Source organism: Geotrypetes seraphini, chromosome 9 (assembly GCF_902459505.1).
Source record: "Geotrypetes seraphini chromosome 9, aGeoSer1.1, whole genome shotgun sequence".
NCBI lineage: Eukaryota > Metazoa > Chordata > Amphibia > Gymnophiona > Dermophiidae > Geotrypetes > Geotrypetes seraphini.
This window is the reverse complement of record NC_047092.1, coordinates 1,758,242-1,784,174: the sequence shown is the minus strand read 5'-3', so window position 1 is coordinate 1,784,174 and position 25,933 is coordinate 1,758,242. Positions and strand designations below refer to the sequence as shown.

At 42.3% G+C, this 25,933-nt stretch overlaps 1 protein-coding gene across 1 annotated transcript in view; it reads left to right on the top strand.

Annotated features, from left to right (window-relative positions):
• The first annotated feature begins 259 nt into the window (after window positions 1–259).
• PCLO (piccolo presynaptic cytomatrix protein) overlaps window positions 260–25,933 on the top strand; it is a 283,861-nt gene continuing 258,187 nt past the window's right edge. The window contains exons 1-2 of the mRNA XM_033958826.1: window positions 260–645; window positions 12,661–14,023. Coding sequence (XP_033814717.1) covers window positions 260–645; window positions 12,661–14,023 — 1,749 coding nt within the window. The remainder of the gene's footprint in view (window positions 646–12,660; window positions 14,024–25,933) is intronic.

Here is a 25,933-nt window from a genome sequence, read left to right as displayed (position 1 = left end):
CGGGGTTGCATCTGTGCATGGGAGAGAGCGGGAATTCGGGGGCGTATTCTGGGGTAGGTTAGGGTCAGGGAGCGGGGCTTTGCTAACGGTGCCCGTGCATGCCCCCAAGCGCTTACCGAGCGCCCCTCAGCCGTTTCCCCTTTAAGCAACGGGTTGGACGTGCGCCGGTCACCTGGCGGCGGGACGCATGCGCGCTGGCTTGAGACGAGAGGGCTGAACGGCGGCGGCAGCAGCACTAGCGGCGGAGGCGGCGGCAGCCATGGGGAACGAAGCGAGCGCCGAGGGCGGCGACGGAGCGGCGGCGGGGCCCGACCTGAGCCGGCTCAGCGAGGAGGAGAGGCAGCAGATCGCCGCCGTCATGTCCCGGGCTCAGGGGCTGCACAGGCACGGAGTGCGCCGTCACCGTCCGCCCGGGGCTCCGGGAGCGGCCGAAGGCAGCGGCGGGCGATCACGCCTCCGGCCGCTGGGCGATGGGAAGCGGTGGGGCGGCTTGCCGGGCGGAGGCTCAGCCTCGCTGGGCGTTGTCCGTGGTGCTGAATCTGCGGGGCCCGGCGCGCTGGGCGCTGTCCACGGTGCTGAAGCGGCTTCTGCTCGGCGCTGCCCGGTGCTGAAGTTGCGAAGCCCGAGGGGCACTTCCTGGGCTTTGTAAGGTCCATGTGGCTGGTGGGGAGGTGAAATGGGAAGGTATTGCAGCCAGCTGAGAGCAACCGGGAATCATGTAGGACCAGTGGCCAGCCTAGCTTTTGAAAAGGCAGAAAGATGAGATGGTCTTTTCTGGTAGGATGACCTTTCGCAGTTTCCTTGTAACGTCTTTGTTTCAAACGCGCAAACAATAAGTGCTGGCAGGTAAAATGATTACAGGTGAATGAATTCTTTCTTGGGGTGGGGGAGGGGGGTAAGGAAGGCATGGCATGGCATGGCATGACATGGCATGGCTTTCTTCCGGAGCCTCATCTTAACCTAGTGGGCCTGCTCTGGATTCTTGGAATGGAAAACACTGGTGCCCAATGGAGTGAGCGAGGGGTTGATTTCTTTCCCACATTGAATATATTTCTCTGATATCGTTTTCTTATCTCCCGATGCCGTTGTTATGCTCCTCCCATGATGTTCTCTGCAAGCACTCAGGATAGAAAATAGATGTCAATAGATTTTTCAATCAACATAATTATTAAATCTTAAAGTAGGCTGTCTGACTAACCCCCCCCCTGTTAGTCTCTTAATGTTTATTGAACACCATTCTACCTTATCATTTAACCGGAGGGATTTAAAATCTGTATAGCCAGATTTGGAGCTATAGCCATGTTTTTGAAAATCAAAATAATACAAAAAAATGAAATTGTATTAATTTTTAATTCTTAGAACCCATCATATCTAAGGCCATTCACACATTTTTTAAAATAATATACTTCCAAATAGCGGTGTTAGGTAGCCTTGTGTAGATTCATTTGCAATAAGACAGGCCAGTGTTTTATTAGTATGGGTGTTAGTAAAATGAAGTGTAAGTAAAATTCTACACAGCACACTTTCTCTGTTGCAAGTTCTCGCCTGATTTCCCTACATGCTATTTCTTGAACATTGGAGTTTGAAGTAACATTTAGAATTCAGATTCTGGGAGTTCAGATTGATTTTGCTTTTATCTTCCGAGGTGCTGAATTCTGCTAGAATATCCCTATTTCAGAATGGATTATGAAAGTGTTGATATGCCATAGATTGTATCTGGAGTTTCTTTATTCTTGAAAGAAGACTTTTTAGATCATCAATCCATGTTATGATCATTGTTTTCATTGAGATTGACAGCTTGTTGGTTTTGAATGCATTGATTTATCATGAGTATTGGAAATATATTTGCATCTCAGAGCCAGAAATCAGTTGAAACATCACACATATGTTGGTGTAAGATTGGATAAAAATCATTATACATTAAGAAACACAATTTTGGGAATTCCATTCTCTATATCAAACAAATTTCTTGTTGTTCCTTTTATGGAACATATCAACTCTTATTATAGAGAGGAATTATTCCGTTTCTCAGAAAATTTGGGCAGTTTCACTGGGAGTTAAAAAAAATGTCTTTTTAGTTTTATGCATACAGTTTGATGAAATACATTTTTTGAACCAGTGTTTTTTAAAATTATGTTATATAAGTGCCATTACAAAGATTTCTATATTACAAGTGAAAATCATTTGATATGCATTTCAGTCCTCCACATAATCTGGCATATGATCTGTTGCCTGTGGTTCTGGAATAGACAATATAAATCAATGCCTTAAGTGGTAGATGCCGGGCTCTTAGATTCTGGGCAAATGTCTGCTTCAAGCACTCCACCGTGGACACCACCTTTCATAAGTTGTAAACCATTTGGTATTGGGGCACTATTAGTAAGGCTCTTATTACACTGATTCAAGAAATGTAAATACTGCCCATCACAGATGTTGGTGTTGATATTTTTGGAACAATGACAACCTTTCAAATCATATCATTTGTTGTTTTATCCTAAAACGAATTGGCTTGTACGCTGGCACAAATGAATTCCTATGAATTAATGATGGCATTGTGTGGATAACTGGATTTTTTGTTTATATTTTTACTCTTAAATTCTAAGTAAACATAAAAAACAAAAACACATTATCTTTTTTAAAAAGTTAAATAATGGATAAGAACATAAGAACAGCCGCTGCTGGGTCAGACCAGTGGTCCATCATGCCCAGCAGTCTGCTCCCACGGCGGCCCCTAGGTCAAAGACCAATGCTCTAACTGAGAACAGCCCTACCTGCGTACGTTTCAGTTCAGCAGGAACTTGCCTAACTTTGTCTTGAATCCCTGGAGGGTGTTTCCCCCTATAACAGCCTCCGGAAGAGCGTTCCAGTTTTCCACCGCCCCCCATCTCTGGGTGAAGAAGAACTTCCTTACGTCTGTACGGAATCTATCCTCTTTCAACTTTAGAGAGTGCCCTCTCATTCTCCCTACCGTGGAGAGGGTGAACAACCTGTTTTTATCTGCCAAGTCTATTCCTTTCAGTATTTTGAATGTTTCGATCAAGTCCCCTCTCAATCTCCTCTGTTCGAGGGAGAAGAGGCCCAGTTTCTCTAATCTTTCGCTGTATGGCAACTCCTCCAGCCCCTTAACCATCTTAGTTGTTCTTCTCTGGACCCTTTCGAGTAGTACCATGCCTTTATGGTTAAATGAGGGGCTGGTGAAAAGTTCTCAGCCCAAGAACCAACTTCCTAAATTCTGAGTGTTATTTTGCTACTGTAGCTGAAAAGAGAGTAATACAGTATCTTATTTCATTAAGTACCAATTTGCAAAAACAAAATTCTGTGTTTTGACATTGTTTCAGATAATTGATTGAATCATATCCATGTCATTCACGTCTTGGTTGGGCTGAGAACTTTTTAACACTCTGTCATAAACCAGTGGATTAAGATTTTCCTATTCAGTTGAAGGTGTCCATCTATGAGGGGAAGCTGAAAAGCTGTCAGCCCAACCAACAAAGTCAGGGCAGTCTTCATTGAGGGCTATATGTTTAGTCCAGTGATTTTCCACTTTTTGCATTCCATTGGAAAAACATGGAATGAAAAAAATAGAAAATTGCTGAACTAAGGCCCAAATTCTGAAACCAGCGCCTAAAGTTAGGTGCCTATTTCGGAGGTGCCCACCTAGATAGACGCCTATCTAAATTGAAGAACAAGCTCAATTAAGCTTTTTAATCAGCATTGATTGAAACATAGGCGCCTATCGAGAAAGTGTGATTCTGTAACAAGGTGTCTCTAAAAATTTAGGCGGCCTTCAAAAAAATAGGCGCTATGCATATTAGGCCTGGGCGTGGCTATGTGTTAGGCGCCTTGTTGCAGAATCACTGCTCTTAAGCGTGCTTAAGCGCTCGCATGGGCGCCTAACTTTCAGTTGTGCCTAGAGCTGGCCTATTTCTTGGGTGCTTCCAAAATAGGTTCCTCTCAGCGTGATTCATTAAACAGGACCCAATTTTACTTGAATCGCGCTAATTAGGCGCCTAACTTTTGGGCGCTTCTTATAGAATTTGCCTTTAAGTGGAAACTGCCCAATTTTGTTGGTTGGGCTGAGAACTTTTCATTGGTCCCTTATAAGTGAGTTCCTGAAATCCATAAGAGATCATGTGAAATAAAATTCTGAAATCAGAACATTTGTTTTGCTAATGGTTCTACAAGACCAGTTTATATATCAGCTGTGTGAGCGTGTGAGTTTGCATTTCTCCCACTTGCCTCATTAACCCCCTCTTTTCCAAACCCGTAGCATGGATTTTAGCACCGGCCACAGTGGTAACAACTCCAATGCTCATAGAATTCCTAAGGAACTGTTACTGCCCCAGCTGGTGCAAAAAACCATGCTAACAGAGTAACTCTCCCAGAGTCTTAACAGTGCCAGTAGTTAATCAATCCATTTGCCATTGAACAGCTATATTTCATTCCTTTTGAATTTTTTTTTTCAGAATATTGTTTAGGCATATTGAAAAGTCATATTCATAGACCCTCTTCTATCAAACTGCGATAGCAGTTTTTAGTGTGGGGAGTGGCGCAGAATGGCCCATGCTGCTCCCGATGCTCACTGAGTTCCTATGAGCATTGGGAGCAATGTGGGCCGTTCAGCGTGGTTCCTCATGCTAAAAACTGCTATTGCAGTTTGATAGAAGAGGGCCATAGTCAATTGAGACAACTGTGCATAAATCAATCTTTTTTAAAGGCCCATCATCAAGACTAAGGTGCTATTATAGAACAGACAATCAGGATATGATTCTGTAAATGGTGCCACTCCACATGATTGTCAATCAACTGCTAGGCATCCTTTATAGAATTATGCCTAGGAGTTCTTAGGCGTTGCTAGGTATCATTTTGGTAGATGCTGGTATATTAGGCCATGGTTTCCCTGGTCTAATTTATCAATGCCTAAGCACAATGCCTAGCAACATCTAAGTCAACCACGTCTATTCTCCACCCCTAACCATGCTTACTTTTCAGGTAGGCGTCATTGGATATTGGAGAGCGTCTCGACTTAGGTGTCTTTAGTCAACTTGACGATATCCCTGTGCATCCTAAATTGACAATTAAAATGATGATTTTAATTGGTTTTAATAGCGTGAATTACCACACCATATAAGCCCATTAATGACCATTAGGTTGCGCGCAGAACTAAGTTAGACATTCATGATTAGGGTGCCTAGAAACACCTAACCTAGGCACCATATTTAGAATGAAGTCCTCAAAGTCGAGCTTCAGAGCACCTAAAGTAAGGCACCCACCTACAAAATTGCCCCTTCTGTATCTTATGTTGCATTTACTTGTTAAAAGAAGTCATGCATACATGTTCCCATGTCTAAGGAGTTTTGCCAGGCTAACCAGTTGAATATTTTTAATCAATACCAATATAAATCAAGAAAAAATATAGCTCTTAATAGTGTGAAATGTAGAGTGAGAGCCATTCCATGGAACAAGACTGCAACTTTAAGGATTTACTAGACAAAGACTAGGAGGAGGGATATGGAGGTGTTTTTATATTTTTTTAAAGTATGGTTATGACAGCAAGAATGACAGAAGCTAGTCACACCTTATCAACTAACTAATTAATTGAGCAACGAGCTTTCGCGAACCAGAGTCTATTTTGTCAGATGCTACTATAGCTGTAGTTAGTGTCTCTTAAGAACATAAGAATTGCCGTTCCTGGGTCAGACCAGTGGTCCATCGTGCCCATCAGTCCACTCCTGTGGCGGCCCTTAGGTCAAAGACCAGTGCCCTAACTGAGTCTAGCCTTACCTGCGTACATTCTGGTTCAGCAGGAACTTGTCTAACTTTGTCTTGAATCCCTAGAGTGTGTTTTCCCCTATAACAACCTCTGGAAGAGCGTTCAAGTTTTCCACCACTCTCTGGGTGAAGAAGAACTTCCTTATGTTCATACGGAATCTATCCCCTTTTAACTTTAGAGAGTGCCCTCTCGTTCTCCCTACCTTGGAGAGGGTGAACAACCTGTTTTTATCTTCTAAGCTATTCCCTTCAGTATCTTGAATGTTTCGATCATGTCCCCTCTCAATCTCCTCTGTTTGAGGGAGAAGAGGCCCAGTTTCTCTAATCTTTCGCTGTACGGCAGCTCATCCAACCCCTTAACCATCTTAGTCGCTCTTCTATGGACCCTTTCGAGTAGTACCGTGTCCTTCTTCTTGTACGGCGACCAGTGCTGGATGCAGTACTCCAGATGAGGGTGCATCATGGCCCGGTACAGCAGCATGATAACCTTCTCCGATCTGTTCGTGATCCCCTTCTTTATCATTCCTAGCATTCTGTTCGACCTTTTCGCCGCTGCCGCACATTGCGTGGACGGCTTCATCGATTTGTCGATCAGAACTCCCAAGTCCCTTTCCTTGGAGATCTCTCCACGTACCGACCTGGACATCTTGTATTCGTGCATGAGATTTTTGTTACTGACATGCATCACTTTGCACTTATCCACTTTGAACCTCATCTGCCATGTAAATGCCCATTCTTCGAGCCTGATTATGTCACATTGCAGATCTTCGCAATCCCCCTGCATCTTCACTACTCTGAATAACCTCGCTTGTCGTACCTATGTCCAGATCGTTTATAAAGATGTTGAAGAGCACGGGCCCAAGCACCAAGTCCTGCGGCACCCCACTGGTGACGCTCTTCCAGTCCGAGTATTGTCCATTTATCTCCACTCTCTGTTTCCTATGCTCCAGCCAGTTTTTTTAATCCATGTTCTCATTGTAGCTACATATCAGAAGGCCAAATGTTTATTCCTATTGATTCTTTGTCAATTCTATTGGTTCTATGTTGCTACTCCTTGGGTTTTAGCCAGGTACTAGGGTCCTGGATTGGCCACCATGAGAATGGGCTACTTGGTTTGATGAACCATTGGTCTGACTCAGTAAGGCTATTCTTATGTTCTTAGGGTTGGGTGTAAAAAAGGGGTAATTTTCAGACTAGATAACCATCTTTGGACATTTCTTCTATGCCCATCACACATTCATTGTAATACCTTATGTTTACCATCTATTAAAATGTTTAATTGATATATGTACATTCATTAATAAGTTTATGAGCTTTAAATAAATTTAGCATGCAGTATAATTTAAGGCAGGCCAACAAAGCAAATGCATGCCAATGAATTCATGTGCCTGTAACATACTGAAATACAGGGCTGCCCGGTTATTCAGATCTACACCACTGAGGACACTGAGGGGCTCATTTGCAAGAAAAAACTGTCCGTACAGTGGCATAAAGAGGCAGGTGGATGTTTTCTAGCCAAACCCTTCCAATTTACTATTTTTGAAACCAGTTTTCCAGATGGATATCTATGCTGTTTGACAGTAGTTGTCTAAATCTCAAAAGGGGGGTGTGGGTGAGACTAAAGTGGGCCATAATCAAACAATTAAGAAGCACAATTTGGATGTTTAGGACTAGACCTATTTTAATAATGAATAAGTGCCAAAAGGTGTGCAACGTGGAAGGATGCACACGTTACCTCCCACACTACCCTAGTGGTCACTGACCTCTCCCACCCCCACAAAATGTCTGCCTTTATGATAGCTTCAGATGTTATGGCCAGTCCTAGTAGAGCAGCAAGCAGATTCCTGGAATAGCCTAGCGGGTGGTGTAGTCAACCATAGAGGTGGGGACTCAAGCCCATACCCCACTCTATTACACTTATGGTGGAAAATGTGAGTCTTCCAAAACCCATCCAAATCCCACTATGTCTACATATAGGGCTATTGGTGTGGTGCGTAAGGGCTATTAGTGTGGTGTACAGTTGGGCCCAATAGGATTTGGAGGGCTAACCATACACTCCGTATAAGGGGGTTGTGGTGAGATGTATATCTGGGTCTTTTCTTGTGCCCCCTAAGGTGCTCCACTGCTCTGCTGAGAAGTCTACTAAACACACTGGCCTCACCTACGTCCCAATGACGTGTTTCATGTATTTTTCTTTTGGACATTGTTCAAAACGATGGAAGGACTAAAATGGTCATTTTCAACTACAACAAAAATAAGGCAGACATTTTTGCAGTTTTGAAAATGGGCATATTTGGTACTGGAGTTTTGTTCAGCTTCTGCAAAATGTCCACATTTGGATTTGGACGTCATGTCGAAAATAGCCTTCTCTATATTCTGGCAACTACGGTGGATACTGTTCATATTTAAGTCAGTTTGTTGACTTCCTCTTTCATTTTCTGCTATTTTTAGCAGATAAAAATACAAGATGTCATGTTTTCTTATTCCAGCTCTCTGAAATCTTCCTTCTCAATGTCTTAGCACCAGTATTAAGGGAGAAGTTATCATTATGGACTAGAGTTAGGATGTGTTGTTATTAACTAGGTCTCATTGCATGAAATAGGACCTGTTCCAAAATTGAAGAACAAAATAGCATGTCTTAATGGTGGCCTATCTTGATAACTATACCTCTACCTAACCTGAATCGCAATCAAAACTAGTGTGGCCATTACTCCATAATCTGATCCATTTTGCATTAGCTGCAAGTAACACTATGTGTTTCTAGAAATCTTGTTCTGTTAGATAATTTCTTCAGGTTTATCCTGCAACAGAAGAGTGTGCTGTCTCTGAATTTTAATTTAACTAACTAGGTCATGACTAAGATTTTAATCCCTGGCTTCATTACACACAAACAGCCCTTAGCTCAAGAGATCTGGTTCCTATCTTGGAGTTAATGTGTCCAAATTAGCTCGCTAGAAATGACCCCCTGCTGATTGCCTAAATTTAGGAACCTTAATTCATGAGACCCTATTTACTAAGCCACATTATTGGCTATGCCATTATTTAATTATTTAATATATTTGTACATTTAGGGCCAACATTGGCAGCTGCCTAAAAAACAGCCATCGACTGTGTCAGTCATGCAACGGCATCATTTGCAGAATCACACCCATCTCAAACATACAGTAGGCACTTGAAATTTAGGCCAGGATTTTTGAGGCCTACATTACTGGCACCTATGTTTGATGTGAATCACTTCTACAGAGGCACCTAAGAACGTTTCCAGCATTAGGCATTCTAAGGTACCCCCATAAATGCGATCTAGGTGCCGGTTTTGTAGGCGCCTCTAAACGCCTACATTTTCATTATTAAATGCTTTTTAAGTCATTTTTAAATGACTTTGCCACTTAAGTTAGGTGCTGGGAGGGCACCATTTATAGAATATGGACCTTAGTCCCTGTGTCCTTGAAAATCACAGAAAGTGAGTTAGAAAGCAAAAATACATACGCAATTAACACTTTGATCTCTTCCTTCCAAAACCAAGACCGAACAGAACCATCAAGGCCTGCCTCAGGCAGCCTAGTCAACCCAATAGAATGGACTAACATGTCAAAATGGTGCATTTAAATCCAGCAGAACTAACAATCTATCCACACCCATACTACTGTCCAAATATTTCCATCATCTCCAATATCCAACAATATGGTCTCGCTACCGGGAATCATTTTCAAACCAGACTGATGTGGATGCAAAACTCCTTGTTCTTTTGCATATTCTTGAAGCTGAATTAGTACAACTCGTTCTGTTACATTTGACAAGAATGGTTAATAATTTTCAGGTACGCTGTAACAAATTTTACCCCATATTAGTAGCATCGCTCTTCTAAAAGTGGTGTAAATGTCCCCAACAGTTATTGAAGGTTTTGTAGCTTTTGGAGTATTGCATTTTGTAGAGGTCAGGTTTCAAAATAAGTTTCAAGATTTATTAAAATTTGATATAATCGTCAATTCAAGATTTCTAGGCAAAATACAAAAATAAAATTCTACAAGGATAAAAATTTATAAACATAACATCAGACTTACCAGACATAACGAAACATGAGGGTAGACGGGAAGGGACTACAATCATTGAGAAAAGAAGAACATTCAAGGATAGAACAGTTGGGGTGGGGGAGGGGCGTAGATAAGAGACAATAGGTACTTTCGTTAAGAATAGCGACGTTAAGTAGCTTTGAGGTTATGTCGAAAATGCATCTTTAAATAGATGACCTTTCAATTTCCCTTTAAAATGGTCTAGAGGCCATTGGCATGTAGGGAAGCTCCACCTATCTAGATGAGAGAGGGGTGTAGGTAGTGCAGGGAGAAGGAATGGTCTGGATGGGCCTTCCCTATTTCACCATATGGAATCCATGTTTGCTTTGAGAAACCTAGAGCAGTGGTTCCCAACCCTGTCCTGGAGGATCACCAGGCCAATCGGGGTTTCAGGCTAGCCTTAATGAATATGCATGGAGCAGATTTGCATGCCTCTCACTTCCATTATATGCAAATCTTTCTCATGCATATTTATTAGGGCTAGTCTGAAAACCCAATTGGCCTGGTGGTCCTCCAGGACAGGGTTGGGAACCACTGACTTAGAGGTCAGTATTCAGCACTATTTCTAAATTCCAACAGTAGAGGCAGTAAGCACTGATATCTAGGAGAACCCACAATGCAAGCATTCCTTATTTATTTATTCAATTCTCTATACCGTTCTCCCAGGGGAGCTCAGAACAGTTTACAAGAATTTATTCAGATACTCATGATCAAGTCCTCAACCTAATGCCATTTTTCCTTTTCTTAGAGCCCCCACCCTCTAGTGATGGTCATCTCACAGATTGCAGCCTCCCCAATTATTTCCCCTGCATTGTATAACACCCAAGAAGCTCCCACCTCACAGTATAGAACCCCACAAGCATCCCTTCTCATGTCACAGAATCCCACTTAGCAGTTTTCCCCCCAGGGGAGAGATGAATCCACATGTGAGCATGAGCTCTACTCGTACATGTGGTAGCTTCCTCCCAGGTCTACCCACCTGGGCACAAACCCTCAAACAACTGTCTAAGCAGCCCTCTACCCCCGACACTCTTCCTAGGCTTGCTGGGAATCCTTAGTGTTTGATTCAGTGTGAACAATACTCACTTGCTCTCATCTTAGATCTATAGTCATTTAAAATGGCCACTGAAACCTCAAGCAATAATATTCCAGCCTCCATATTGCCATATCAAGATCACGATGAAAATCACGTCAGACTTTGACAGGTCTAAATTGAAGATAATGTTATAACAACATCCCTAGGGTAACAGTTCAGGAAGGAGACTGCTTGTAGCTGATTTAATAAAGACACATCGAATGGCATTTTTGAACAGAAGTCTAACTCAGAATATGGAGGGACGTCCAAGTGAGAACATCAGAAATGGACATCCATCTCACATGTATTTTCGAACAAGATACAGCCTGTTTGAAAATACCTGAGATGGTCGTCAATGTGCTGAAAATGTACAGCATGAACTCCATGTTACTACTTGAAACTCCCAACTATGAATGAGGCAAAACAAGCGACATGGCTGGCTCTATAGCAGCACAGAAAAATCTGTCCAATAAAATGGCCACTAATAGCCCCCCCCCCCCCCCCATGCAGAGCAGAGGAGTTGCCTAATGGTTAGAGTAGACGGAGATGCTTAAAATATGTTCTTTCATCTGTAGGATTCTTTATGGTGTCGTCCTACTCCTACACCATTTTACTACTTTCCAACAGTGGCCAATCCAGGTTCCAAGTGCCAGAGTGGCAACATTCCAGAGCTGAGATTGTGATGTCATAATGCCTCATTCCACCAATGCCTAAGAGACAACCTCACCAGTGATGTCACAAAGGCTCAATTGTTCTAGACTTGGCTCACATAAAAATTTCCATACTGAGACAGACTGAAGGTCCATCAAGTCCTGCAGTATCCTATTTCCAACAGTGGCCAACCCGTGTTTCAACTACCTAGCTAGATCCCAAGTAGTAAAACTGATTTTATATTGCTTATCTTAGGCATAACCAATGGATTTCCCCAAGCTAACTCAATAATTGGCTATGGACTTCCCTTTTAGGAATTTATCCAAACCTTTTTTATACCCTGTTAAGCTAACTGATTTCATCACATTCTCTGGCAATGAATTCCAGAGTTTAATTACATAATGTGTGAAGAAATATTTTCTCCGGTTTATTTTAAATCTACTACTTAGTAGCTTAGTAGCCCCCTAGTCCTAGTATTTTTGAAAGAGTGAACAAGCAATTCACATCTACCCTTTCCACTCTCTTCAGTATTTTATGGACTTATCATATCACTTCTGAGCCGTCTCTTCTCCAAGCTGAAAAGCTCTAGCCACTTTAGCCTTTCCTCAGTGTCAGCCCCTCCCTTCCCCAGCATCTTTCATGTTTACTTTTGAGGCTTTCTTTCTTGGATATAGGCTCTGCTGTGCTGTTCAGTTTTTCCCTACCTCCTCAGTCATATTTTATTCTTAGTTCTGGTTATGACTGTTTAGTCTTTTCCAATATGTGTTGGAATTTGCCTCTTCCACTTTGTAAACTGCCATGATCTGCTTGCAAATGACACTATAGCAGGTGCACTGATAAATAAATAATACAAAATGGCAGCAGGTGATTCACATATGACGGCAGAGAGAAGCATTGGCTAAGCCAAGAACATTGTTTAGGTTAAAGTATTTTAAGGAATAGGTGCAGAGTATGAGAAAAAGAGAATCTTCATGAGCCAGTTTAGAGTTTGGGGGAATGCGGATTGGCTTACAGATAATTGGGATAAAGTAGAAAAATGGGTTGTCTGTCACTGCAGTCTTTTTCATACTTTTTTGTTTATTTTGTTTCTAGAGATCCTGAGGCTGATGCAAAACTCTTCTCAAGACAGCCAGGCATACCTCCTGATCCAGGCCCAGCCGTTCTGAGCAAAAGCAGAACTGTAGATGCATTTAGAACGGAAGAAAAGGTGCCTGGCAGGAGCCCTTCTTCCATGAGTCTGCGGACTGACCTTAAAGAAGACCAGAAACCAACTAAGATGCCCAGCTTTCTCACAGAGGGCAACCCACTAAGCGCAGTCTCCTCAGTCGTAAATAAATTTAAGCCTTTTGATCTGAAGTCAGACTCGGATTCAGCACAGGAAGAGGCTGGCAAACGACAAAAGGCAGTTCAGAAGGAGCAAGAAGAACTTAAACAAAACACTCATCTCCCATCTCAGCAACAATCATTTCATAAACAGACAATCCAGTCAGAAGGGCATACGACACATTCCCCCCAGCAAATAAGGCCTACGAAACCAACCCAGCAACAGCTGGGAAAATCGGCCTCTCAGCAACCTGGAGTAATGAAGCAAGTTATTCAATCAGCTGGGCATACTGGAGAACAAATCAAACCATCAGTTCAGCAACCAGGACCTGGAAAATCTGATCCTCAACAGTCCAAACCCATGCATCCCATTCCTCCACACGAAGCTCCCGCAAAGCCTTTACCACATCTATCAGAAGCTGCAAAACCACTAGTACAACACACAGATACCATCAAGGCACCAGTGCCTGCAAAATTATTGCCCCATCAGGCAGGGTCACGTCAGCAACCAGGGCCTGCAAAACAAACTACACAACAGCCAAGCTCTTCCAAATCACTCCTGTCTTCAAAACAATCATCACAGCTGACAGGACCTACAAAGATCTCATCTCAGCCCCAAGGGCCTGTAAAACAACCACTCCAGCATTCTGAGCCTTCAAAGGTGCAACAGCCAGGATCTGTAAAGCAACAGATGCAAAAAGGACCTTCAAAACCATCTCACCAGGAACAAGGACCTACAAAACAAGTAGGGCAGCCTCTAGGGCATCATGCAGGACCTATAAAACCATCACCTTTAAAATCGGAACCTCAACATTCTCCTGCAAAACAACCATCCCTTCAGCAAGGGACTGAAGAGTATTTACCAGGATTTACAAATTTACCACTCCACCAACCTTCAAAAGCATCAACTGATCAACCAGAGCCTGGCAAACCTTTACATCAACAAGCAGGTCAACTTGAACCTGCAGCTCAGACTAAAGATTTAGTTCCAGAAAAGAAAATGTGCCCTCTCTGCCACACTACGGAACTTCTCCTGCACTCTTTAGGAAAGGCCAATTACAACACTTGCACCCAGTGTCAAATCACAGTCTGCAGCCAGTGTGGGTTTAATCCCAATCCACATATACAGGAGGTAAGAGTTTTTCTTAGGCATTCAAGACCTTTAACTTCTTATCTGTAAATGTTGACATTTCAAGACAAGAATGGAATACCCTGAAACACTAACGATCCAGTATTTTCTGTGCCGATAGAGAATTTCCTGCTTTATTGGCAAGTGCAACAATATTGCAGGCTGACTGTCACCACTGTGGCAATTTTTCAGTCTGATATCCGCCCCTCTATAGTCAACAAAAGAGAAATATCTGGAATTGGCCTAAAATACAGTGGCTTAATTGAGTGATGGTTTAAAGAAATCCAATCATGTGTCCCATGTGATGATGTGGTTATATTGGCTGCCTGTTCAATACAAGGTGTTAGTGTTGACTTCTGAGTCCCGTAGAAGATCTAGGATTTGGAATTATCCTCTGGGTTCTATATAGGTAACCAAAGTTGGGTGCCAGGATCATCATGCAACTCAGTTGATTAAATGGACCAATTAGACACTCGATTGGCGTTGACAAGCACTTAGATGGAGTTGTGTGTGGACTTGGCGCTAGACTTGTCCCATGTGCGACGCAAAAGGTGGGCCTAGCCACGGGAGGGCCATGTGCATTCCTCCAAAGTTAGGCACCAGATTAGGGAATAGTTTTTATCCTTGCCAAACTTTGGGCACCAGACTTAAGCCAATGCCATGCCATGTCAGGTACCCTTTATAGAATGCGGGCTTCACATGGCTCTTCCTGGCACTTAACTTATAGCTCTCTGTTGCTAAGCACTCCTTGCATTCACAGGTTAATATGCTGTGAGATACGGCGGGTTTGTCATTCTGAAGGGGCTTTTTCAGTTAAGACTCTGCAGCTGCGGAATAATTTACTTATCGGTTCACATGTAAAAAAAAGCAAAAAAAAAAACCCTTGAACTTTAAGTGGAATGAAAAACATATCTGTTTAACTGTGTATATGATCAATAGAGTGACTGAAGAACCTGTTTAATAAGTTCTTTTTATTAAATCACTGTTTCCAATTATGTATGTTGTATTTTAGTTTGGGGTTGTACTAGAATGGATTGTACATTGCATGAAGTAGGTTCATAGATGCATTATGAAAGTTTTGAATACATACAGAAATTAAGGACCTGACATTCATCGCTGTTTAATTAGGAAGCTCTTATGGGGTTAAGTAGTGCAGATTGGGCCATGCCGGTATTTTCTGCAACATATGGCCAGATAAAGCAACTGGAAATCCAGGCGGACTAGCACTATCCAGTCAGGGGCAGAACTGGAAGTTCTCCTGACAACACATATAACTGGTTAATGCAGGAGAGTAAAAAGGCTTCCTAGGTTAACTGGCAATTATATCCAGATGCTGAGTTAAACATTGGCTGTACCCAGGTAATTCCAAGTGGCTGCCGTATGCCTAGATATTCAATCCTGGACACAATTCAGCTTTTAGGTAGCATTTACCCCACCCCCTCATAGAGTTTTCATGAGTATCAGAGAAGCACAGAGCATTCAGTGCACCAGCCAGCGCTAAAATCCTCTTGCATAATTTTGTAAAAACGGGAGGGGGTAACAAAGCACAGAGGTGATCAGTGGAGTGCCGCAGGGATCGGTCTTGGGCCCGATCCTGTTCAATATCTTTATAAGAGACTTAGCAGAAGGGCTTCGAGGTAAAATAACGTTATTCGCAGATGACGCCAAACTATGCAATGTAGTAGAAAGGAGTGTAACGATCAAAAACTCAATATCCGACAATATGACGCACGACCTACTCCTATTGGAGCGCTGGTCTAGGATCTGGCAACTAGGTTTCAATACAAAAAAATGCAAGGTCATGCACCTTGGCAACCAAAACCCATGCAGAAGTTACACCCTTAATGGCGAGATCCTAGCAAGGACTGTAGCAGAACGGGACTTAGGGGTGATCATCAGTGAAGACATGAAGACTGCCAATCAAGTGGAGCAGGCTTCATCTAAGGCTAGACAAATCATAGGGTGTATACGTAGGGGTTTCGTCAATCATAAGCCTGAAGTCATTATGCCATTGTATAGATCCATGGTGAGACCCCATCTGGAATACTGTGTACAATTCTGGAGGCCTCATTACCGGAAAGATGTGCTGAGACTAGAGTCGGTCCAGCGAATGGCCACCCGGATGGTCTCAGGACTCAAGGACCTCCCATACAAGGAACGGCTGGATAAGTTGCGGCTATACTCACTCGAGGAACGCAGAGAGAGGGGAGACATGATCGAGACGTTCAAATATCTCACGGGCCGCATCAAGGTGGAAGAAGATATCTTCTTTTTCAAAGGTCCCACGGCTACAAGAGGGCATCCGTGGAAAATCAGAGGAGGGAAGCTGCACGGTGACACCAGAAAATACTTTTTCACCGAAAGAGTGGTAGATCGCTGGAATGGTCTTCCACTTCAGGTGATTGAGGCCAGCAGTGTGCCTGATTTTAAGACAAAATGGGATCGTCACGTGGGTTCTCTTCACAGAGAAAGGTAGGGGTGGGTCATTAAGGTGGGCAGACTAGATGGGCCGTGGCCCTTATCTGCCGTCTATTTCTATGTTTCTATGTTTCTATGTTCACCATCGGATGAATATTGCTTTTTCTGCACTGCCTAAGTAGTCTGAAATGTTTGCACTTCTTTAGATTGCCAAAACCCAGTGAGTTGGAGAATAACAACTCTTGGTCTTAATTATGTAGATGAGAATTTTTATATTTTCCTTTTGTGAATTTCAATTTAATTTGTCAATTGCAGTCTTAAAGTAATATATAATAAAGAATGACACAGGGACAAATTTTTTCCCATCTTCACAGGAACTCACTTTCCCGTCCCATCTCTGCCTCATTCCTGCAAGCTCCGTCCTCATCTGCACAAACCTCAAACCCTTTAAAATCCTAAGTGGCAACATTCTAGAGCTGAGATTGTGATGTCATAATGCCTCATTCCACCAACGCCTAAGCTCCGTCCTCATCTGCACAAGCCTCAAACGCTTTAACATCCTAAGTAGCAACATTCTAGACCTGAGATTGTGATGTCATAATGCCTCATTCCACCAATGCCTAAGTTCCGTCCTCATCTACACAAGCCTCAAACATTTTAAAATCCTAAGTAGCAACATTCTAGACCTGAGATTGTGATGTCATAATGCCCCATTCCACCAATGCCTAAGCTCCGTCCTCTTCTGTATAAGCCTCATACACTTTAAAATCATAAGTGTTCAAGGCTTACGCGATTAAGGCATAGCTTGCAGGAATGGGACAGGGACAGTGACAAAACTCACAGGGACAGGGACAAATTTGTTCCCGTGTCATTCTCTAATATATAATATCAAATCAAACAACAATACCTTTTTTTGAATGATTGTATTGTTTCATGGAAATATGTATGTTAGTATGTAATCCACCTCAGAACTAATTGATAGTGCCATAAAGGTGCCCAAACTGAGCAGATGACCACTGGATGAATGAGAGCATAACCTCTTCTCATACCCCTAGTGGTCACTGACCCCCTTTTACCCACCAAAGGTGTAAATGACAGCTTCAGAATGATATTATGGCCAGTCCTAGTACGCAGATGGGGACTCAGGCCAAGATCCCACTCTAACCACTGTACCTATGGTAGAATATGTGATCCCACCCAAATCCACCCAAATCCCACTGTCCCTACATAGAAATGGTTTGATGTACAGTTGGGTTCAGTAAGTTTTAGAGGTCACAACATACACCGTAAGGAGATGTGTCTCTGGGCCTTTTGATATGAACTTCACTGCATCGCCCGCTAAGGTGCCCCACTGCTCCGCTGGGATGTCTGTGTAGGCAATTTGCTAGAAATGCTGGTCCCTCCTACACCCCAATGGCTTCTTTTGTGCATTTTGCTTTTGGACGTGTGTTCTTGTTTTTTTGCAAAAATGGTTCCAAAATATAGATGCACTGAGGACAAACATATGAGAGATGGCCATTTTTGAAACAACATTTAGTTGAGGACGGGCTGGGGAGGGCTTTGATGGAGATTCCAGTAGATGGTACCTAACTGAGCAGGGCTCTGGGTTTCTGGCCCAGAACTATCTAAGAAAAAGGACCATTTCAATTAAATTAATTTATGGAGTATGTATGGTTGGGCAGACTGGATGAACCGTTCTGGTCCTTATCAGCCATCATTTACTATGTTACTATGGGCCTGTTTTACAAAGCTACGCTAGCGGCTGCTGCGTGATAACGGCCCCGAAGCACATAGAGATTTAAAGGTCTTTGGGGTGTAAAACAGGCTGTATGTGTGTCTTCTGCAAAATGTCCAAACTCAGATTTGGACGTCATATCAAAAATTCCTTTTCGAGGTCATGTCCGGGGATCTGGACAGCTTTTCAAAACCTGCCACTTTGTCAGGGTTTTGAAAAGCTTCTTTAAAATCACGTCAGTTAGGAGGGCATCCGCGGAGATTAGTGGAATTGAGCGAGTCTAAAGTAAAAATCTGGTAACCCTATCCCTCCACATGCATTATAATTGCCTCAGAATAGGTTCCTACATGGCCGGTTATAAAAATGACACATTGTGACAAGCCGAGTGGTCATTTCCCTATCAAGTTTCAAGTTTAATAAATTTTGATTTTACGCAATATCCAATATTTCAATGTGTATTACATAATTATAATATACAATAAAAGCCAGGGATGACAAATACAAATGAGACAAAATTATACAGACTAATCATTATGTTCTATTAATACAAACTGTAACAAGTAGGTAAAGGGTAGAAATACAATTTATACAATTTATAAAAGAAAAGAAAAAAAAGAAAAAGGAACATTTAAGGTTTGTACACAAGGATAGGGTCAATTAAGAAAGAATATAAAAAAATAAATTGATAGAAAAAGCTTTAATTATTTTAAAATGATTCAAGGAAAGAGGTAATGTTAAGAATGATTAATCAGATTAAAAGTAAATGGTCTTTTACGTGAAGAAAGTAAGAAGACCCAGATTAATATTAATGACCTTTTAAAAGAAGAGAAAAATAAGAGGATTAAGATTATAGAAGCACTTATAATTTCCATATTGATGTCCTATCCATTTGATTCTATGGGGAATAAGTACTGTGTTTATTGGAATTATCTATCTAGGTATTGAATGCATCTTTATAAAGAATGCTTTTCAGACCGCGTTTGAATTTGACCAATGATGGTTCGTTACGTAAATAGATTGGTAAGTTGTTCCACAGTTGGGGTGCTTGTACTGAAAATATGGTTGCTCTTCTTGTCCCAATTGTTTTTAAAGAAGGAATAGTTAATAAATTTTGTTACGTCGATCTCAGCGTCCTAAGTGAAGAGCATTAGTAGTCTGTCCAGAAATAACAGCTAGTGTGATTGTTGGATTTTAAATGTTAGTAATATAATTTTAAACGTTATTCTGTGTATAATAGGTAGCCAGTGTGCATCTTGTAGGAGAGGTGTAACATTGCCAGGACCTGCAGTGGTCTGGGCCAGGTTTTCTAACAGCCCTTTCTGTATTCACACACATATACACTTAGTGAACACTTTTATTGGTGTACAAGACCTGAGTCTGTTCCTTCCCAAGCTCAGAGAAACCAAAACTCTATACTTTAAGTTCAGCCTCTTAGTCCAGTGTAACAGTTTATTCTATAGACCAGGGGTGTCAAAGTCCCTCCTCGAGGGCCGCAATCCAGTCGGGTTTTCAGGATTTCCGCAATGAATATGCATGAGATCTATTTGCATGCACTACTTTCAATGCATATTCAATGCATATGCTATAGACAGTATCAATTCCCAATCAGCTCTTAGCAGTTTCAAAACCAGCGTGGCTTACCTCAGCCACACCAGACATTAGCTGTTCTTTCAAAGCAGTGTTAGGCTCTTCAACAGACAGCCTCAACCAAATAATCATTGGCTTCCCTTAGCCGGCACCTTTACTGGCCAAGCTTCCATTACATCAGCAGGCTTCTCATCCAGCCAAGCCCAACACCAGCTCTTCCAAGCAATCCTTACCAGTCTTCTCAGCTTCCCCCGGGGTTCTCCTTAACCCACGGCTTCTGAGCCTACTCTGATCAGGGAAGTCTCTTTGTGGAGGCTCTCACCTTCCCAAAGGTACCCTTTCACGTGGACCTCCCAGAATGAACCCCAGACTAGGCATATGAAGCTCTTCCTGCCTGGGTTCCACCCCATGAATCAGCAGATTAGCCTGTTCAAGCAGTTCAGCGCCACCTGCTGGATGAGAGTTGAGCTCAATGCATCTTGGACCCAGTAGTTTGCCCACTAATTGGCCAGCGCCCTCTTCTGCCCACCCACAACAACACTCGTGAGGGAGAATCCCCGACTCCCTCACACACATAAGCTATAAATAAATCATTGTATAGATAGATGAATATAATATATGGATAATTTTGATTCACGGGAGAGAGTGTGATATAGCCTTAACAGTAATTTCCTTCCTGGCCTGGTTCCACACCATTGCCTGCAGGAACTTGCCTTTCTCATTCTCCTCTTGGATTTCCTGATGTAAAATCAGGTGCAGATTCGCCTGTCCTGAAAACCTGGAGCCAGTAGTCACTTCTTTATTTCAATATTCCTGAACATGGAGGCCGATTGGTGGCAAAGCTGCTTTTTAATCACCTTGAATTATTCTCTAGTGAAAGACATACAGGATGTAATGGGACCGTGAGAAGGCAATTTATGCGTTATAGATGTCTGAACCCAGCTGGCACATGGCTACCACATGCCTTGTTTTCTAAAACGGAAGTAACAACTCAGAAAATATTTTTAGCATGAACAATGAAACAAAGTTTTCATATTTTGCCTGAATAATTGAGTGAGTGGGGTTAAAGCAACTCCAGACTTTAGTTATAGATGTGAAACACGACAGCATTAATGAAAATGCTGATCCATCTGTCGGTGACACACCACAGATCTGCATTTCTGCCACTAATTTCCAAAAACATCCCAGCAGGCTTCAACAGCTCATCTGCTGCTCTTTGCATTGCCTTTGATAGCCATGTTTAAAATGTTCAGTTACTATTATGAGGTAAAATAGAAAAACAAGAGACATGGTCAGCAGAGCTGCTTATTAAAGATGGTAAAAAGTCTTCTTGTGATACCTGGCAATACAATGAACCTGATAGTCAATCGGTTATCTAGGCAGAAAAAGGGCATCCAATCCAGGGTTTTCATAATGTGGGCTTGCTCAGCATGAAGTCTTTTGTGAAATGCTCTCTGTCTCCCACTGCTGGCATCATGCTTGTTGCAGTTTTCTGCGTTTCGTCAAGTAGAACCGAAGTTTCAGCCATCATGTGGCTTTCTTCAGGGTAATCTGTGAGGTCTGTAATTCAAATTTGTGACCAACGGACTTTCCCACCAAAATTCAAATTGGTGACCAACAGACATTCCTGCCTCACTCACCTCACGTCTCAACTCTTTAAGTGTGTCCCCCTAAGCCTTATGTTGAAGATCACGCACCATTTTAGCAGCCTTCCTCTGGACCAACTTCATCCTTTTTATATCTTTTTAAAGGTGTGGTCTCCAGAATTGTACACAATATTTTAAATGAGGTCTAACCAGAGTTTTATGCAGGGGCATCAATACCTCCTTTTTCCTACTGGCCATACCTCTTTCTATTCACCCTTGCATCCTTCTAGCCTTTGCCATCATCTTTTTAACCTGTTTGGCCACCTTAAGATCATCACATACAATCACACCCAAGTCCCGCTCTTCTATTATGCATCTAAGTTCTTTACCCCCTAAACTGTACCTTTCCTTCAGATTTTTGCTGCCCAAATGCATGACCTTGCATTTCTCGTCATTCCATTTTAGTTGCCACATTTCAGACCATTTTTCAAGCTTCACTAGGTCTTTCCTCATGTTATTCACACCATCCAGGGTGTCTACTCTATTGCAGATTTCGGTATCATCCGCAAAGAGGTAAATCTTACCTGACAGCCCTTCAGCAATATCGCTTATACAAATGTTAAAAAGAACAGGTCCAGGAAATGGAATCTTGAGGCACACCACTGGTAACATTCCTTTCCTCAGAGTGATCTCCATTGACCTAACATGTCACTTTGGGGCCCATCCCGAGGGAACTCAGTTTATTTATTAGACGTCTGTGTGGAACACTGTCAAAGGCTTTGCTAAAATCTAAATAAGCCATAAGAATATAAGAATAGCCTGATTGGGTCAGACCAAGAGTCCATCAAGCCCAGTAGCCCGTTCTCACGGTGGTCAATCTAGGTCACTAGTACCTGGCCAAAACCCAAAGAGTAGCAACATTCCATGCTACCAATCCAGACCAAGCAGTGCCTTGCCCCATGCCTTTCTCAATAACAGACCATGGATTTTTCCTCCAGGAAATTATCCAAACTCTTCTTAAAACCAGCTACGCTCTCTGCTTTTACCATAACCTCTGGCAATGCGTTCCAGAGCTTAACTATTCTCTGAGTGAAAAAATATTTCCTCCTATTGGTTTTAAAAGTATTTCCCTGTAACCTCATCGAGTGTCCCCTAGTCTTTGTAATTTTTGATGGAGCAAAAAATCGATCCACTTGTACCCATTCTACTCCACTCAGGATTTTGTAGACTTCAATCATATCTCCCCTCAGCCATCTCTTTTCCAAACTGAAGAGCCCTAACCTTATTAATCTTTCCTTATACGAGAGGAGTTCCATCCACTTTATCATCTTGGTTGCTCTTCTTTGAACCTTTTCTAGTTCTGCTATATCTTTCTTGAGATATGGAGACCAGAATTGAACATAGTACTCCAGGTGAGGTTGCACCATGGATGCAGAGGCATTATAACATTCTTAATCTTGTTAACCATTCCTTTTTTAATAATTCTTAGCATCCTGTTTGCTTTTTTGGCCACAACCACACATTAGGTGAAAGGTTTCATCGTATTGTCTACAGTGACATCCAGATCCTTTTCTTGAGCCCTAACCCCCAAGGTGGACCCTAGAATCCTGTAACTGTGATTCAGGTTATTCTTCCCAATGTGAATCACTTTGCATTTGTCTACATTAAATTTCATCTGCCACTTGGACGCCTAGCCTTCCTATTTCGTAAGATCATCCTGCAGTTTTTCACAGTCAACATACTTTTTAACAATTTTAAACGGTCTAGTGTCATCTGCAAATTTAATCACTTCGCTCGTTGTTCCAATTTTCAGATAATTTATAAATAAGTTAAATAGCACCGGTCCAAGTAGAGATCCTTGTGGCACTCCACTGTTTACTCTCCTCTATCCAATTCTCTGGTCACCCAGTCAAAGAAATTGATCAGATTAGTCTGACAAGACCTACCTCTAGTGAATCCATGTTGCCTCTGGTCCTGCAAGCCACTGGATTCCTGAAACTTCACCATTCTCTGTTTTAAAAGCGTTTCTATTAATTTGCTTGCCACAGAAGTCAGACTTACCAGCCTGTAGTTTTCTACTTCTTCCTGCTCTAATAGGATTGCCTATAACATCTGTAGCTATCATATAGGCAAGTATGCACTGTTTCACTCACATCTTTGTGCGATGGAAGTTGGGGGGGGGGGAATTTTGGGATGAATTTTAGCGATGTTGTAGAGAAAGAAATAGCTGTCTGTTGAATTTGAGAAGGAGAGGAATGAGACAATGATCACCCCAAGGTTGGGAACCGATGGGACAGGGAGGATGAGGGCATTGTCTACAGAAATAGAGAATGGGGGAAGAGGAGAGGTGGGTTTAGGAAGAAAGATAAGGACTTAGGTTGCATAGGAAGAGGTATGGCCAGTAGGAAAAAGGAGGTATTGATGTCTCTGTATAAGACCTCATTTGCTTGCCACAGAAGTCAGACTTACCAGCCTGTAGTTCTCTACTTCTTCCTGCTCTAATAGGATTGCCTATAACATCTGCAGCTATCATATAGGCAGGTATGCACTGTTTCACTCACATCTTTGTGCGATGGAAGTTGGGGGGGGGGGCATTTTGGCACGTATTCATTTTTGAAACAGGACTAGCCCCAAACGTCCAAACTGTGCCCTGGACATTTTCTAAAGTGTTTGATTATGGCAGACAAACATTACAAAATTTCCAATGATCGGGATGGTGTGAAGCTAAAGCAAAAGGGGGGCCTTTTTCTTGATACAGCCTTCGGGCGAAACATGTCGGAATGACAGGTCCCTTCCCGATAACTATTGACAAAGGGAAAACTCAGAAAATGCAGAAAAAAAGATAAGTTGAAAGATTATTTATTTATTGGGTACAATATTGGGTACAATTCTGGAGGCCACACCTTCAAAAAGATATTAAAAGGATGGAGTCGGTCCAGAGGAAGGCTACTAAAATGGTGTGTGGTCTTTGTTATAAAGCATATAAGGACAGACTTAAAGATCTCAATCTGTATACTTTGGAGGAAAGGCGGGAGAAGGGAGATAGGATAGAGTCATTTAAATACCTACATAATATAAACGTGCATGAGTCGAGTCTCTTTCATTTGAAAGGAAACTATGCAGTAAGAGGGCATAGGATGAAGTTAAGAAGTGATAGGCTCCGAAGTAATCTGAGGAAATACTTTTTTTATGGAAAGGGTGGTAGATGCGTGGAACAGTTTCCCGGAAGAGGTAGTGGAAACAGAGATTGTGTCTGAATTCAAGAGGGCCTGGGATAGGCACATGGGATCTCTTAGAGAGAGGAAGAGATAATGGTTACTGTGGATGGGCAGAGTAGATGCCGTCATGTTTCAGTCTTGGCCGTGTTTAGTTTTAGAAGGTGGTGAGACATACAGGTAGTGATGTCAGACAGGCAGGATTAAACTCAGGCCTGTCAGAGATTTCAGGGATGGTTGTGGAGGAGGATCCACCAGACCATATGCTAAAATTGCCTTATGAGAGGAAGAAAACAATGAGATAAAAGGGCCCTGAAACCCAAGTGAGGACAATGTATCATTGAGAAGGTGGTGATTTACCATGTCAAAAGACACCGATAGATCAAGGAGGATGAGGATGGAGTAGAGGTCTTTGGATTTGGCCAAGAGCAGTTCATTGGAGACTTTAGTAAGAGCAGTTTCTGTAGAATGGAGAGGGCGAAAGCCTGATTGAAATGAGTCAAGGATAGATCGAGATGAGAGAAAGTCAAGACAACAGCTTTGAACAGCACGTTGAAGTAGCTCCACCCACCTTTCTTACCAGAGGAAGTTCTGAGCTGCTTCTGAATCTTCAGTGCTGTACTGTGACTTACCAAAAGTACCTGAATAAATAACTGAGCTCAGACTACAATCCAATAGTCCAAGGTTCCCCACTGCTTAATATCCTATACTTTTGTTGCCTGTGATGAATTAATCTCCTTACACTTTATGTACCTTCCCATTCCATAAGATCCAGTAGCCAGAAGCAGCTCAATATTTTCACTTACTGGGAACTAGTCCAGAAGCATTCAATTGTGGTCTCCTTATCTCAAGAAAGATATAGCAGCACTAGAAAAGGTTTGAAGAAGAGCGACCAAGATGATAAAGAGGATGGAACTCCTCTCGTATAAGGAAAGACTAAAAAGGTTAGGGCTATTCAGCTTGGAAAAGAGAAGGGTAAGGGGAGATTTGATTGAAGCCTACAAAATCCTGAGTGGAGTAGAATGGGTACAAATGCATCGATTTTTCATTCCATCTAGGGCAGTGTTTCTCAACTCGGTCCTGGGGTACCCCCTTGCCAGTCAGGTTTTCAAGATATCCACAATGAATATGCATGAAAGAAATTTTGGATATAATAGAGGCAGTGTATGCAAATCAAGTTTATGCAAATTCAGTGTGGATATCCTGAAAACCTGACTGGCAATGGGGTACTCTAAGACCGAGTTGAGAAACACTGGTCTAGGGGACACTCGATGAAGGAGAACATATTTTTTCACTCAGAGAATAGTAAAGCTCTGGAATGTGTTGTCAGAGGTTGTGGTAAGAGCGGACAACGTATGGTTTTAAGAAAGGT